This window comes from Muntiacus reevesi, chromosome 5 (genome assembly GCF_963930625.1).
Source record: "Muntiacus reevesi chromosome 5, mMunRee1.1, whole genome shotgun sequence".
Taxonomy (NCBI): domain Eukaryota; kingdom Metazoa; phylum Chordata; class Mammalia; order Artiodactyla; family Cervidae; genus Muntiacus; species Muntiacus reevesi.
This window is the reverse complement of record NC_089253.1, coordinates 68,194,806-68,212,516: the sequence shown is the minus strand read 5'-3', so window position 1 is coordinate 68,212,516 and position 17,711 is coordinate 68,194,806. Positions and strand designations below refer to the sequence as shown.

Here is a 17,711-nt window from a genome sequence, read left to right as displayed (position 1 = left end):
AACATCTCCAATTGCACTCTTCCCCTGCATGCATACTCTCCTTGCTTCCAACTCACAGCAGTGCTACAAAAGCTTATTCTCGCTTACATCTATTGTAATATTTATTGTGTTATCTTATTATTGGGAGTGTACTTTGCATTAGATTTTTTTTTTAATTGGAGGATAATTGCTTACAGAATACTGTGTTGGTCTCTACCATTCATCCACACGAATCAGCCATAGGTATACATGTGTCCCCTCCCTCCTGACCCCCCCCTCCCCGTATCCCACCCCATCCCTCCCCTCTAGGTTGTCACAGAGCACTGGGTTGAGCTCCCAGTGTCAGACAGCAGATTCCCCCTTGCTCTCTATTTTATATACGGTGATGCATATGTTTCCATGCTATTCTATCAGTTCGTCCCACCGTCTCCTTCCCCCACTGTGTCCACGAGTCTGTTTTCTATGTAAGTGTCTCCATTGCTGCCCTGCAAATAGGTTCATCAATATTATCTTTCTAGATTCCATACACATTACATCAGATTTTGAGACAATACAAATGATGATGATTAAGAGACACTGATCTGTGTGTTTCGCAGATTATCTCATTTCATTCTCTTAGTAGCTCTGTACAATGGGTACTACTTTCATCCCCATTTTATGGATAAAGAAGTTGAGGCAGTCATACTGCTGAAACATGGGGGAATCAGTATTTGGACCCAGGTTATCTGGCTCCCAAAGCCCACACTTTTAATGATGATGTTGTTCTCTCCTAAGAACTGGAGAAAACGAAAATTGGAGAATACTAGAGAAAAAGGAAATGAATGAAATCTATAAATTCTAGTTTATTATTTTAAACCTCGTGGATGATCCTATCCCATTGTGATCACTGCTTCATGAATTACAGCAAGAATTACTAATAGGACTCTATATCACTTTGTTTTCTAATCTTATTATAAAAGAGATGTCTTGGTCACAGTTGATTTTGTAACCTGCAGATGGAAAAATATGGTGTACATTATGTGGAATTTTGCTATAAAATACTGTGAAAGCTTAAACTACGGTTAATACTTTACTACTTACTTATGGATCACACAGAAAGATTTCCATCTATTCTAGTGTAAGGATAACTCTTCTGTTCATGAATATATTTAAAGGTTGATGTCAATTTGTAAGTGTAGTGGGGCAAAAGATGAACACTTGGGAAAATGAAAATGTAGCTTCTTTATTTATTATATTTGATATTTCTCGTGAGTTTCCACTTATTAGTGGGGTCAGTATGGGGAAGGATTGTGTGAGTTAGGATGCAGGAGTCAAGGAACGTGAAACAGATTTTTGCCAGTTACCATACCTCAATATTAAGTGTTTCTTCCAGCTAGGAAACTTAGTCTCTTTCTAAGGAATGCTTGGTCTTGCATTTCTCCTCCTCCGGCCCATCTGCTTCTCCCCAAGAGGGCAGTAGGGAATTGATGTGCCCTGGGGGAGACGGAGATGACTCTCAGCCACGCATCATCCTGCTGACCACGCACTGCTCCTTGGTCCCTACTGATCTCTGTCTCGCTGATCTGATCTGCACCCCAGCACTTTACTCACTTGTGTAAGTCTAGTTCCATTTGGAGCTTGGAGGTACTGTGCTGGTACCCGTTACGGAAGCCCAGATAGTCCAGCCCTTTGTCTCTGATCTTCAAGTTCTCTGCTTCTTTGGATCCCAAAACTCTGCTCATCCACTGGTTCCCTATTAGATTACCGAAGCACCTGGGTTACCCGTCCAGCACCCCCAGGCCGTGGGGGAGCCAGTGGCATTTTCTCAGGCTGTCCATCTAGCCCTATGCACCCTCCACCAATGCAACGTTTTTACTTCTGTTCCAGTTTGGGCAGAGTGCCAACTCCAGCTTGGGACTCTCCTAGAGACTCCCCTTCTCCCCAGCTGTGCGGGAGCTGAGCAGATATTCCTCAGTTCCCCCTCATTTTACCCCACAGGAGTGGGGGCAACTACCAGAGTGGTCTCTATCTTACCCCCCTGTTTCAGCCTCCGTTCTCCTTCCCATGCTCTACAGGAATGGGAAGGCAGGAGCCTCTAGGCCCAGCCGTCATCCGCAGAAGGGCTTGTCTGTTTCTGCTGCAGCGAGAGGAAACTGTTTTGCATCTCCTAGGCTCTTGATGATAGGAACCCTGAAGCAACAGGAGTTGGGATTTACTGAAGATGAAAGTACAGCGACTTAAATTATGACAATACCAACTTTTTGTGTGTTTCTTTTTGATGTTTTGATTGGAGGCACCCTTTTTCCTATTGGAGTCTGACAATACCAACCAGTCAGGATACCCTAGCTCAATGTTTGGAGCTGCAAACATAGACTGTGTTTTATAGAATAAACCAGATTCCCAGATTGCTGACACTTTATTGCCTATTCAACTCTTATTTCTGTCAGACTCCTAGTCTAGTCAGCTTATATATTTTCAGTTTGTAACATATTAGCTAGCAGGGTTTATATTATGCAGTTCTTCTAGATCGGGGGTCCCAACTCCGCTCACGGTCTGTGGCCTGTGAGGAACTGGACTTCACAGCAGGAGGTGACAGGCAGGCAGGCAAGCAAAGCCTCGTCTGTATTTCCAGCCGCCCCCCATCTCTCACATTACCCCCTGAGCTCCGCCTCCTGTCAGATCAGCAGCAGTGTAATAAATATGCTTGAACCATCCCGAAACCATTGTGCCACAAAGGTTGGGGACCGCTGTTCCCTTCACCCAGCAGAGTGCTGGGCATATCAAGCAGAAGTTCAGTATCTCCTGTTTTTGTGGATTCCTGACCCACTGGATGACTTTTATTTTTTTGTTTTTTTTTAAGGAATAAAGGTAAAACTTGCTGGATACAATTAGCATTATTGCTATTATTATTATTATTAATTAAAGATTGGGCTTGGAGCATGTAACAAGATGCCCAAGTAAATGGTGACTTGAACAAAAGAGGGTTTTGTTTTGTTTCTTCCTAGTGTCATGAGAAGATATTTGATGGCTTCGTTATCCAGATAAAGGATGGCAGTGTGGAAGCCTTTGATTCTTTTGATCTTTCACTCCTAGTCAAAAAGTGGGTATTGTTGCCTTCATCCGAGACATCCTGAAGTACAAAGACAGGTACAAGGTACATGCCAGCTAGTAAATCCCGCTGAAAGAATCTTCCGTAGAAGCTCTACCCAGTGATTGACATACTTCTTATTGGCCAGGCCTTATCTCACATGACCACCTCTGGCTGTCTTACTGATAGTTTTATGATGTAACCAGAGTTACAATAGATATTTACTTCTTTCAGTTTATAGCTACCTCTACTAACAAATATCCCCCAGATATGAAGGTCTAACTCTGTGGGGGTTTTTTTGTTTTTTTTTACTTGATATTAGTCAACAGATATTATTGGTCAGAGTTACAGGTTATTATTTGTGCTTTGTATAGCCATTCATTGAGAAAGATAGTTTGTAAAATACTAAGGGTATATTGTTATCTATTCACTAATACTTGACTTGTTTTTCATTCATTCATTTATATATACTTTAAATAATAATTTGCTTGTTTGTATTTGTGATCTTCTTCTTTCCCCTCTCAAGTCATAGTTATGTGGTTTTAAATTATAGACATGTTTTAGTGCAATTAACAGGATAATAATCTGATCTTGATCTATATTACACAAGACTGGGTGGTTGCCTGAATCTTTACTCAAGGAGAACAGCTTGTACAATATAATATCTTAAGTATTTTATTTGTTAAATATGAACCATGTTAAGATAATCAGTTTTTAAGTGTGGAGACTCTCAGCATTTTTCTCATAAATTACTATCAATATATCCTTGATATTTTCAGAAGCAACCTTTTAAATATCAAAACCAGCTGTAATTTTTTTCTTTTGATATAAAATAAAATTTCATACATCACTGTCAGCTTACAGTAGGAAGAAATAAGCTAGTTTTAAAAAACAGCTTGAAAATATGCATTTTTAAAAGGGCATATGCACACCTGATAATGTTATAATAAATTATCAGTAATTAGTGTGGAAAGAAATAATTTTAGCTCCTGAAATGTTGATCATGTTTTCCAAGATTCAGAATAACTTAAGTATTTTAAATAATAAATTTAGTAAAATTTACTATTAAAAATAATAAAATAGTAAAAATATTTACTAAATGTTTACTAGATTTACTCAAAAATTTATGGTAATTTTACAACTAAGAACCGAAAAGTTTTCCTAGCCTGCTTATATTCCCAAAGTAAAATTTTAATGTATGTGGTAGAATTTTTGTCCAAAAACCTGTCTTCATAACTTTTTTACGTTATCAGTCATGTTTGCTGAATATCTTCACTGCATAACTATCTTCACTGCCATGTTACCCCACAATCTCTTCTACTACCAAAAAAAAAAAGATTTTTTTACATGTACCAAGTTTTTCAGTGTATTATAATTCTTGTTAGAAATGGGAATTATTAACTACCCTTTTTGTTTTTCAAGTGTGTTCTTTATCTAATGTGTAAGCTAAGCTCCAAGGAGGAAACACTGTCCAGCTTCTATTTCCTGATATGACTCCTTATTTTATTTTTTAGATTCTGCAAAATTGTGAGAGATGGAAGGAGAAGCTCCAAAACATCCATTAGAATTTTTTTTTGTTTGTTTGAAATTCCTTTAAATAGTTGGACAATTTTTAAAAAGCATTTTGAATGTCCAGAGAGATAAAGGAATTTTTATAAACAAATTCCCTGGCAGGAGCTGCGTTCTGTGCTATGTATTTCAGGCTAATAATAAGGGCTTACTGTGGGTCAGTATGTCATATCCCAGTGGTGTCTGGTGAGATGGAGGGTTATCTTATATGTCAGCTAGCTAACCCTGTGAACAATTTTGAGCAGGCAAGATAATGGGACTGAATTCTAAAATGAGGGTTGAAATGTACTGGAATATTGTCAAACATGAGAACAATAACTTTTTAAAATAAATGTAGTCACCTTCTGACATCATTAGGCATATTTGATAATAATTCTTAATGGGGTATATTTTAAGTGGATAGATCGAGTCAAGTATGAAAAGAATCATATATAATGGTATGTTTAAGATAAAAAAATCACAAACTCTATCATGCACAAGAAATTTTTATTAATAGAAAGCTGCTGAGAAAAAAAAATTGAAACTTTTTTTTCTTCTCTATTATGATTACCAAATTAACAGTACCTGTTACTAAGTAAGTTTTCAACTTCTTACTTACAACTTTAAGTTTTGAGTATAAAATTACTTCTACTCAAGCATAGATACAATAATATAGAAATCTTTAAAATTGTTTTGCTTTACTGTGTTTCTTGGTTAGTATCTTCGTCAACCATTACATAAAATGTTAATGTGTTCTTTTTTTAGATCACTAATTCTTTGAAAAATTTTTTAAATTCAGTCTTTATTTTCATTTCCCTGAAATTTTACACTTAATTTTGAGAAAAAGTTTGTGTGTATGTGTATAAAATGAACTTTAAGAAAATACTTTAAATGTAGATGTGAATCACTTGATGTGGATTGAATAAGATAATCCACATTAATACACTTATAGCTTATAAACTGGAATTTTAAGAGATGTATAGATTTGGTGTGTAATCGAAGTATGTTGAAGTGGGATAAGATGATAAAGATTTTTACATCATCTTATGCACCTTTTATTACTTTGGCATTTACTCTTATAAAAGGCAGTTTTGTATGCACAATGGATTTTGTGTAAACATGTGTAGACCTGTCCTTATATTCTTGAAGCCCATGGTATTGTGAGCATCATAAATGAGTGATTTAAGAAGCCTTTGGTCAGCCAGCAGAGGCCACTCACAGCTTGCTACTAAAACAGGACGGCAGAGTGAAACTCTTTCTTTAATCACTATTGACCATCATCCTGAGCTGGTTGATTTTTAGTTCCCTACTCAAAAAAAAACAGAAAAAATATTAGCATGGAGCAGTGTGAAAAACAGTTGTCGCTGTATTTGTTCTTTAATTATATAGTGATTAATCTTTTCTATTAAATCTTTTAGATCATCATTTTGTAGACCAGAAATGAGGATTTATGCACTTAATAATTAGAAGCATTATTATTCTAATAGGCCAATAATTCTAAATTCTTAATTATTAATGCTGACTTATTTGAACTAGGAAAAAACTGTTTAAAGTGAAGATTTAAAACAATTACAGTTTAGTCTTAGAATGAAAATATAAGATTTGCTAATGTTGTCATGTATCTATATGTATGTTTGTTTGTGTACTTCCACATCTTCATCAGCTTAGAATAACATGCATTTTAAGAATTATTTTAAAGATATATATGCTCTTACTTGAAAAGGTACTAAGATTACTTCCTGGTTACCTGGAGTCTGTCTGTAGTCACTACTTGATGTGACGCTAGTAGCTGAAAGGTTAGCATCTTCCCTTTGACACATACGATTTCTGCCAGGATGACTAATCCTCTATTGAAAGCCTTGTGCTTCTCTGTGCTTTATTTCCTGTGATTTTTTTTTTATTCTTTATAAAAGCTTTCTGGTTTGAAGGTGTAATCTCACATTTACATTGTTGTCTGCTTTTGAAGGAAAAAGATAGCCCAACTTCTCTAATTCTCCAGGTTGCTTCACATATTCTCATCATGAAATGTCTACTCTGCTCCAATGCAGTTTTTAATTTTTTTCACTACTTTGCCTGTAATGACTTGTGGTGGAGCCATTTGTTATTCTTGTTAGTCTATCTGTAACATGGACTGACAACCTTGTTTGAGATGCCATGCTCACACTTGCCTATATTTAAAATAGCCCCATGGGGTACCCCGAAGTCACAAGTAAAGACCAGAATGTCCTTGGATGTATATTTATAGGCTGAAGAGTTTCCAACAATATAATCTCCATTCAAATCAACATCTCCTGTGGCAAATTCCCCCACACAGGAAACACTTGTTTTGGTGTATCATCTCCTTTGTTTGGTCCTCTGTGGGAGGCAATTGGGAATAGAACAACTGAGGTTCAGGTCTAGCTCTGTTTAGTCTTGGTAATCTGAGTGTTATGTGCTCTCACCTCAGTGGGTATTACTTTCTTCATCAAGTGTTTGAGAATAATGATGTCTATTCACTTTAGCTATCTTGCCTGTGAAAACTTACCTTATAAGCCGGCAAAACTGATAAAGACTGATGACAGTGTAATTGTCATCATTAATCACAAAAGTATTTCTACAAATTCTGTTAATTCTTGATGTGTCATTGATGGTCATTATCACACTTTATTTGTTGGGTTGTTCATGCTTATATCGTCCCAGGAAGGGTTAAAAATTGCATAGTAAAAGTATAATGGAATAGTGTGGACCCTTTAACCTTAGACAATCAGGTAAAAGTCGTCAAATTCACTCACTATGTTACATCTCTACTATGAAAGTGAAAGTCATTCAGTCGTGTCCGACTCTTTGTGACCCCATGGACTATAAGACAGTCCATGGAATTCTCCAGGCCAGAATACTAGAGTCAATAGCCTTTCCCTTCTCCAGAGGATCTTCCCAATCCAGGGATCCAACCCAGGGCTCCCACATTGCAGGCAGATTCTTTACCAGTTGAGCCACAAGTGAACCCAGGAATGCTGGAGTGGGTAGCCTATCCCTTTTCCAGTGGATCTTCCCAGTCCAGGAATCGAACCAGGGTCTCCTACATTGCAGGTGGATTCTTTCCCAACTGAGCTATCAGGGAAGCCCTACATCTCTACTATAATATAATCTAATTAACACAAAGGTTAAGAAAGTAGATGCTGCTAATAAGATGGTTTTTTCCCCCCTGAAAGTCTTAACCAGTGTGAACTCAGCTGATAAGAGCAAGATTGCTTATGAATGTCTTATACATAAAGATATGAATAATGGTGAGAACCTAGTATATCTTTCTGTAAGGTTACTAGATTTTATAAAATCCCAAATTCTGAGGCATCTTCTTAGTTGGAAAACCAAACTCCATTGTAGCTACTACTTCTGGTGGGCTCAGATCCAGCACCTTATCTGCACACATCGGGCATTCTACTTTTGCCTATTACCTCTTTAGTTTCTTTTAGCCAGTGAAGAAGATTTTTTGTAGTCTACTATGTGAATTCACGGAGAAGGCAATGACAATCCACTCCAGTACTCTTGCCTGGAAAATCCCATGGACGGAGGAGCCTGGTGGGCTGCAGTCCATGGGGTCACTGAGAGTCGGACACAACTGAGCGACTTCACTTTCACTTTTCACTTTCACGCATTGGAGAAGGAAATGGCAACCCACTCCAGTGTTCTTGCCTGGAGAATCCCAGGGACGGGGGAGCCTGGTGGGCTGCTGTCTATGGGGTCGCATAGGGTTGGCCACAACTGAAGCGACTTAACAGCGGCAGCATGTGAATTCACAGGGCTTCCCTGGTGGCTCAGTGGTAAAGAATCTGCCTGCCAACGGAGAAGACACAGGTTCGATCCCTGGGTCAGGAAGATCCCGTGGAGAAAGAAATGGCAACCCAATCCAATATTCTTGCCTGGAAAATCCCATGGAAAGAGGAGCTTGGCAGGCTACAGTCCATGGGGTCACAGAGTTGGACACAATTTAGCAACTAAATAACAAATACAACTTATAAATTCACATTTACTTTAATAGTAGTCTAGACAAATGAAAGTTAAATATGGATTAGTGCATGAATTATTTACTGACCTTTCTTAGGGGGAAAGGAAAAAACCTTCAAATTAGAGGAGTCTCAACACAGGACTTTATCATGATATCATAAAGACTAGTGGTCTTTGTAACAATATAGCTAAATCACTGTAACAATCAATGTAGATCAATGTAACAATATAACCAAAATCACCCAACTGAATGGAAACCACATACCACTCATTATATAGTAAATTTCAGCATGATTTTATGTGCACAGTAATAACTAGTAAATATCTGTTGAATTGTTTCCAGTAGAGCAGTTTGGGGTTTAGAACAGGGAGGAATCAGCTATTGCGTCAGAAGCTAGAAAGAGATCACAGTGGAAAGCAGAGATGAGATTAGAGAGGGTTTTGAATGCATTTCTTATTAGCTTTAGTTTTGCTTTCAGTGAAGAGCTATGGATGGCTCTGGCATGAGAAAATCAACACATTGAAAAGCAGTGATTTAGAAAGTTGAGTTTGGTGAGTTGGTAAGATGAATTGGAGAAGGGAGAAAGAAATTGCATACAACTCCCTTCTCAGAGGTGATTTTCTTCCCCCTTATTCCTCTGAAATCAGATTACTACTTTGTTTCCCCTTAATCTTGTAAATGATATCCATTTATGCCACCTGAATTTGTCCCTTTGTTGTATTTACTTTCAAAGTTATCCTAAAGTAATTTCCAATCTTGTATATGTTATGCTAAAAGTGATTCTAATGTTATTTTCTTGAATGTTTTCCATCCCCAAATAAATTGCACCTTTTGTGAATTGTGACCATTCTGTAATATATATGAGAATAGATAACACAGTGAAATATTTTATTCATTCTCCCAACTATCTTGTACCAGTTTTTTAGAACACCAATATAAAACTCAGTTGCCCTCATGGGAAATACTTTTGGAGAATCTTTCTCTATCCTCCTGTGTGTGATTAAAAGATGGGCACTTGACACATTCATTTTAACAACTATGAGTTAAAATCAACTATTCCAAAGTATTTAGAATATTATTTTCTTCCGCTTATTTGTAAATGAAGATAAATGTATAGACTAGCAACTACAGTAAGTTTCCTTCCACCTCTTTGCTTTTGTCTCCTTAACTTCTTGCCCCTAGGTTTTAAAGTTCTATTTTTAAGCTCCTTTTTGTTGAGTTGTTTTCCTTAATATCTGTCACATATATTTGACTGACACATTTGTTGAATGTACCAGGGGGCCTTCATGCAGAGCCTGCTAAAGTTAAAAGGCTTGTTTCTTTCTTCTGAGAAGTTGAGTCAAATTAATAACGGTCCTTCGAGAAGTAGAAAACTTCTGGGTCTTGACAAACTGGCAGGGAGGCTCAGACAATGTCTCCCTGCAGCCTGGAGGCCAGGCAGATTTGATTGAGCAGTCCTCACAAAACTGAAAGGCCTTCTTTTGAATGGCAGCCTGCCACCCTAAGTGTTTGTCAGTGTAGGCACTGAAGCAGAATAACATTTGGAAGGCAAATAAAATGTAATTGTAAGTGAGAGAAAAGTTGGAGGAGAATGGCTCTACTAGAGGCAGAGAAAGAAGGCTGGACGGATGGTTTCTTGGGTTTGTGTGGAGACGTAACACGTCATGAATTTATAGAAGGAATCTTATTCATGGAGCGCATAAGTAAGGTATCATCCATATTGAACAAACTCATTATGAATCTCATAAGACCATAGTGTCTCAGGTAAGTCTACCAGATTTGGAAAGTAACTCATTCAACCACCTTAACTATAGAAGAATGGGATGAGATGCAGTGGGTTTGGTAATAGTAACAAAATGAAAATGAGGTTTAAAGCCAACTGTTTTGTTTATCTTAGAGGGAAAGTCATAATATCAGTGTTTTTAAATCAGTGATAGAAAAGAATAAATTTCTTTTAACATGTCTAATAACATTGAGAATGATATTTTGTCATTGAAATCATTTGGCTAAATTTCCCTTATATGGGTCCATGTTGACCTTATGAATTTTGATGGTGGCGTACAGCTACTATTACAGTTTCATCTAGCGCTACTATATTGTGATCATCAGGTTGATAAGTTGATTGTAAATAACCGTAGTAAAAACTGAGACCCCTGTGGTCTTTTAGCATTATAGTGTATTTCACAGTCTAATAAGGTCGGAAGTTGACACAAACGCTATGCTACCCAGAGACTATTCATTCCTATTGAACTTTAGTTTTTTTTAATAATTTGCATATGAGTATAGATAATGAAAAGAAATATGCTTACTTTATTTAGGATTGTAGTCACTATTGATGCAGTAATGTGTAACAAATGAATCCTACAAATTCAGAGCATATACTGTGGTGTTTAAGGTTATTATCAGTAAATATTGGCTAATTAGATAAACGATTGTCTCAAGAGTTTTAACAAACAACAAGAATTGGATTGTGGAGATACTGTTTCTCATGAAGAACAAAACACCTGTTTCCTATCTGGCCTTATGAAATCAACTTTTTGTAACAAACTTTACAACATGAATATCTTATAGGATATTTAAAGAGTTATAATTTTTTTTTAATTTGTCGTTTCTTTCTAAGACATTTTTGAAATAACTGGAAGACATCTTTTTTTAGAGAATAAAATAATCACATACTTGGATGTTTACTAGAAATTAATACTTTGACCTGATATTTTAAATTGCTTCATTTTATTTTTAGAAAGATTAACCCTGAATTATAATTTTTAGGGAGAATTCTATAAGAATGTTTCTTGATATTTTATAATTCTTTGAAGTAACTACTAATAATCAGTTGTATTAAACACATGTTTTCAAGTTTAAAATACACTGAAACTCTAGCATAGCCCTGCTTTTTGTAAGCTGAATTCTGTACTAAGATCTTGTTGTCCAGTCACCAAGTCATGTCTGACTCTTTGCAGCCCTACGAACTACAGCATCCAGGCTTCCCTGTCCTTCACCAATCTCCTGGAGTTTGCCCAAGTTCATGTCCATTGAATCAGTGATGCCATCCAACTACGTCATCCTCTATCACCCTCTTCTCCTTCTGCCTTCAATCTTTCCCAGCATCAAGGTCTTTTCCAGTGAGTCACCTCTTTGCATGAGGTGGCCAAAGTATCAGAGATTCAGCTTTAGCATCAGTTCTTCCAATGAGTATTCAGGGTTGATTTCCTTTAAGATTAACTGATTTGATCTCCTTGCTGTCCAAGAGACTCTCAAGAGTCTTCTCTAGCACTACAGTTGGCAAGTATCAATTCTTCGGCAATCAGCCTTCTTTATGGTCCAGCTTTCACATCCATACATGACTACAGGAAAGATCATAGCCTTGACTATATGGACCTTGGTCAGCAAAGTGTTGTCTTTGCGTTTTAACACACTATCTAGGTTTGTTATAACTTTTCTTCCAAGGAGCAAGAGTCTTCTAATTTCATAGCTGCAGTCACCATCTGCATGATTTTAGACCCCAAGAAGAGGAAATCTATCACTGCTTTCAACTTTTCCCCTTCTATTTGCCATGAAGTGATGGGACCGGCTGTCATAATCTTAGTTTTTTTAATGTTGAGTTTTAAGCCAGCTTTTTCATCCTCCTTCATCACCCTCATCAAGACGTTCTTTAGTTCCTCTTTGCTTTCTGCCTTTGGAGTGATATTGTCTGCATATCTGAAGTTGTTGATATTTCACCCGGCAATCTTTATTCCACCTTGTAACTCATCCAGCCCAGCATTTCGCATGATGTGCTCTGTGTATAAGTTAAATAAACAGGGTGACAATAAACACCTTTGTCATACTCCTTCCTCAATCTCTCTCACCTTTTTGGTAAAGGTGTCTAATCCCCAATGTAGCAAAAGATTCCCATTACTCCTGAGGCAGACCAGTGTCATTGACCTGAAAAGATTATCATAGATAGATCTCAGTGTTTGTTTCATTTAAAAAAAATTGAAATTATGCCTATTTGAATATCTTTAAAAGTAAAACCAAATTGACTTGAAATAATGAAATGGGATATTTACATCTTTTTCAAAAAGGGGGCTATGTACTAGGTAAATATGTAGACTCATTTAAATGTCTACATTTGCTATTATAAATCTTTTGTGAGTTGTTTACAGCAATTGAATTGCACTCATATTTTCTACATATGATTTCTGAGAAATACATAGTATGATTATTTCTGACTAGATTGAAAGCTTACATTTGTATTGTGGTATAAATTAGTTATAAATTCTGTTTTATTGTATTCAGTTGCATTGTTTTTCATTGGGCAATTTATCACATGGGTGTATGTGAAATTCCTTCATTTATTAAATTTCAGATTATGTATCTCAAGCCAGAGCAAGACTTAAACATTTTTCCATAAGTATAGCTGCAGGTAAACAAGCAATTTTAGCCCTGAAAATAGCTTCTGCTTCTGTCAACATGTTGTTTATTTTTTCTCTGAGATAAAAAGTTCAGTTTTCTGATATTTGTACCAAGATAAAGTCAGTAAACAAGATTAATATAGTGTGGAAAAGGTTGTCAGCAGCCCTGGCAAAGGAAATAAGTTGCCTGTACATAGAACATACTGTAAACTGAATAAAAGTGTCAGGTCCACCCTGAGATAATGTGATCATGAACCTCTAACAAAGCATGACATAGGCACAGTCGGCTTTTCTCATAGCCACGGTGTAGAAAATGGATTACTGTATTCCAGGGTTACCCACTGGAGAAGCATGAAAACCTCATTCTGAGATGAATGCAGGATGTAGTCCTGGAGTCAAGCCACATGTTTACCTGTGGCGCTCAAACCGTAGGGTTATTAATGTCATCATCTGTGCATATTTGCAGTATTTGCAATTCTTGGAATTTCAGTGTGTGCTGGCATCCTTGTTACCCAAGTGAAAGAAGACGAAATACATTTTTGAAAATGTTTATTTCTTTTCAGAGGCATTTGTTGCCTCATCATGCCTTTCTGGATTCTGTATGTTAAGTGACACTCCTATAATTATAGACGGGTTTGTTTTTGTGGGTTTCTTTTTAATATGATGAAGCATTAAAGCCTCAAGTTGTAACTTTGCCTCGTCAGTTGTGATTGTGGATTCATTCTTACATGATGCTATGTTTATGCTCCTGTTGAGAACCCTCTATTAGATAGAAAAGTTGTGACATTTTCTTGGAACATGGGAATAGCTTGCATTTATCAAAAAAGTTGAATCTTTAATTCTTTATCAGGTTTTTACTTTGATTTAGAGATAAAGGTATAAAATTTTTTCTCTTAAATGAAGTTATTGTTCTGTGTAAATACACAGATAATTCCTAACTTTATGGGAAAACTATAAAAAGTACTATTCACTGCTTCCTTGATTTAAGCTTTTGTATGCGTTTTTTGAAGTACAGATGATTTATAATGTTGCAGTAATTTCAGGTGTACGGCAAAGTGATTCAGTTATATACATTTATATGTATATATCCTTTTTCATTGTGAGTTATTACAAGGTAATAAATATATTTTCCTGTGCTATATAGCAGATCCTTGTTGCTCATCTATTTTATGTAGAGCAGTATGTATATATTAATTTGTACGCATTTAAATGTGTTCATTATAATACATGTCATTTACATTTAAGAATTAAATACAACCTATTTCCTAGGTTATTCCTAGGAAATACCATCTTCTCAACACTAATTAAGTAAACCTCTTTTTTTTACATACAGTTAAATATATTTGCATTTGTGTAGTATTTGGAAATGAGACTCAGTGGTCTAGTTCTTCAGAAAGTTTTTTTTTTTTCTATTATAAAGATACTTTTTAAATAGTCTTAAAATTCTAACAGAGGAACCATGCTAGACTAAAAAAAGTAGTTCATTCTTACCAGGAATTTAATTATACTTTTGGTCCATACAGTTGTGTCTTAGATTTTGAGAACTGTTATATTCTGCATTTCAGAGTGGATGTCTTCAAATGAAAACATCGCTGTTATTCACTGCCTTTTTACAGACTCACCTGTGACTGGTTTTGGTTTTACATCTCCTTTCAGGTGACAGCTCCTGGCCCAGTCAGTAACAAGAGAATGGTTCACTTTTCTCCAGATTCTCATCACCACGAGTGAGTGTGCACTGTATTTGTATAATCTTGTTGGACTATTCTGCATCTTTTTGGGGGGAAATTGGTAACTATTGCTAGTAAAGATGGTTTAATTTAAGTCCACCTTAAAAAAGAGTAAACATCATATGCCCATAACAGTAGTCCAATGGAACAATTTAAATGAAACCCATGGCAGAAATTTAAAGAAAGGTTTTTAAATACTGTCACTCTTTTACTTGTGATAAAATTTGAAATTCATGTGTTATTGAAATTCATATATTATCTCAGAGCATTCACATTTTCATTACATTAAGTAGCATCAGGCTCTCACTTCCTTCCTCCCACAGCCCTTTCTAAAGTATTGAAATGAAGAGTGAGTGATTCTTATTCTCATTAATTCTGTACCCTCTGCTCCTGTCCAGCGTGAGCTGTGAAGGAACCAGAATGTATTTTCATTTAACAACAGAAGGAAGAGACTAATTTACTAGATAATTCGAAAAAATTAAAGCTTCGGCTTAGTGAGTTTGGACATGAATTTGAGCAAACTCCGGGAGATAGTGGAGCACGAGTAGCCTGATGTGCTACAGTCCATGGGGTCTCAAAGAATCGGACTCAACTTAGCGACTGAACAACAACAAATTAGTGAGTTATGGGGTGGCCTTCCAGGTGCTGATTCTGTTTCTAAGTATATCTTTGTTGGAAAACCTTAAATACGTTGTGTATTTTGTCCCAATACCCTATGTCTCCCATGAATCTGGTTGAACTTGAGAAAGGCCATTAAAGTATGGAATGATATGAATTAATTATTGAATGAATTTTTTTTCTGATAATCCCATTAGGACCCACTAGATCCTATTTTTTTAACCTACTTTTTAAAAATTGGAGTATAATTGCTTTATAATATTGTATTAGTTTCTGCTGTACAACGTGAATCAGCTACATGTACACATATATCCCCTCCCTCTTAAATTTATTTACTTCTTGTATGAGACATAAATTATTTGTTCAGATGTAGCTTAATTTATAAATTTTGTTAATATAATTTATGTGATATAAGATTATATAAATTATTTTATATATTTATTTTTATAGCTTATTATATCACAATCTTCCCTTTTAATAGCTTGTCTTATTCATTTTTTATTATCCTATAAGACCTTCTCTCTTTTTTTCCCTCAAACAACAACAAAAAAAATGGATAAAGCATTTTTAAATCTCAGAACGACAACAATTTGTATGTTTTCATCTCAGTCTTTGTTCTGATATAAAACCAGTACTCAAGAAAATAGATCTGGAGCTATATTTAAATAAAAAATTGCATTTGATAAAGATTTTAAATGCTCCGAGGGCAAACGATCTCTTTATCACCATCATAGCCCGGTACTAGTTACTAAATGAGTGAAGACATAGAAGTTTGTATTTAAAATAGGACAAACTTGGTAATGTCAGTCGAGCATTGCTTCTCAAATTAGGAGGTATGACCCTCATTTGTAATATCCTGACATCCTTCCACACCCATCTCCCAGTGGTTCTCAATCAATTAAAAAAAGAGTTTCTGGGGATGGAACTTAGATGCCACTATTTTCAGAGTTTCCCAGGTCATCCCAATGTTTCATTACCATTCTCTCAGCACTCAGGATAATGTCAGTCAATGACTAAAGTGGTCACTTTACTACCTTGCACTTTGCATGCTACTAGTCCACTTTTTCTTAGTAATCTCATTCTGACCTCCTCTTTTCCTTATCCTGCTCCATTATTTTAATTAAAACTCCATTATATTTTATATGTATCTTTCTGCCTGTACTCTCTCACTATTTCAGTACACACTACTTACTTCTACTACTTAATTTCAGTTCTGATCCTTTTATTCCCCTGTGAAAACTTCCAGTATTCTTCTTGACAGTAGAGAAACCTTAGCATATCATTAGACACCTTCCACATTATGGCTCCAGTTTCCCTCCAACTTGGTCCCATTGCTTCTCCCTCGAAACACCCATGTTCCAGCTGTCCGCCTCTGTGCCCTGAATATAACCTCTGCTTCAGTGGCTTCCTCAGCCACTGACTTTCTTTGCTCAGTTCATTTCTTCCTACCCATATCTGTCAAAACCTTAAAACCTTACTTGTTTTCAAGGCTGTTTGAAAAAACATTTATTTATAAGATGTACTAGGTACAAGTAACAGAATGTGAAATTAACACTAGCTCAAACCAAAAGGTCCCCCCCCCCAACCATGAAAAGTTAAGAGGAAGAAGATCCTAGAGTTTGCCACTAACCATAAAGATATCATCAGTGTCCAGACTGTTTCTCTTTTTCTGTTTCATCATCTGTATTGTGTACTATTAGGGCTCTTATAACAAAATGCCACAAACTGGTAGCTTAAAAAACAAATGTGTGGCCTTATAGTTATTTTCTTTTTCCATACTTTTTATTTTGTGGCAGAATAACATTCCTCTTGTGTTCTTGTACTCTCCCTTTGATTTTTTTATATTTTTAAATTTTTTTTTTCATTGAAGTATAGGAAACATACAGTGATACATTAGTTTCAGTTATTGAAGAGGCTGTCTTCTCCCCACTGTAAGCTCTCACCTTTGTCATAGATTAATTGTCTGTATAAGTGTGGGTTCACTTCTGGGCTCTCTACTCTGTTCCTTTGATTTGTGTAACTTTTTTTGTGCCAGTACAGTACTGTTTTGATTACTATAGCTTTGTAGTATAGTTTGAAATCAGGGCGCGTGAAACCTCCAAGGTTTGCTCTTTCTTCCTTAAGAGGGCTTTGACTGCCTCACAGTTCTGAAGGCTGGAAGTTCATGATCAAAGTGTCAGCAGAGTTGGCTCCTTCCAAGGGAACTGAGGGAGAATCTCTTCCTTGTTCCCGGTTTGCATGTGGGTGACTGGCAACCTTTCTCATTCTCTGACTTTTGCTGCGTCACCCCAGTCTGTGCCTCCACTTTCCCACAGCCTTTTGCCTGTGCCTGTATCTGTGTCCAACTTTCTGCTTTTTGTAATGACACAAATACATATAAATAATAACATTTT

The 17,711-nt window shown here is 36.3% G+C and overlaps 1 protein-coding gene across 3 annotated transcripts in view; it reads left to right on the top strand.

Annotated features, from left to right (window-relative positions):
• Window positions 1-17,711, top strand: part of GPATCH2 (G-patch domain containing 2) — a 195,245-nt gene that overhangs the window by 96,500 nt on the left and 81,034 nt on the right. For all 3 annotated transcript variants that reach the window (XM_065938338.1, XM_065938339.1, XM_065938336.1), the window contains exon 6: window positions 14,630-14,697. In XM_065938338.1, the coding sequence (XP_065794410.1) occupies window positions 14,630-14,697 (68 nt within the window). The remainder of the gene's footprint in view (window positions 1-14,629; window positions 14,698-17,711) is intronic.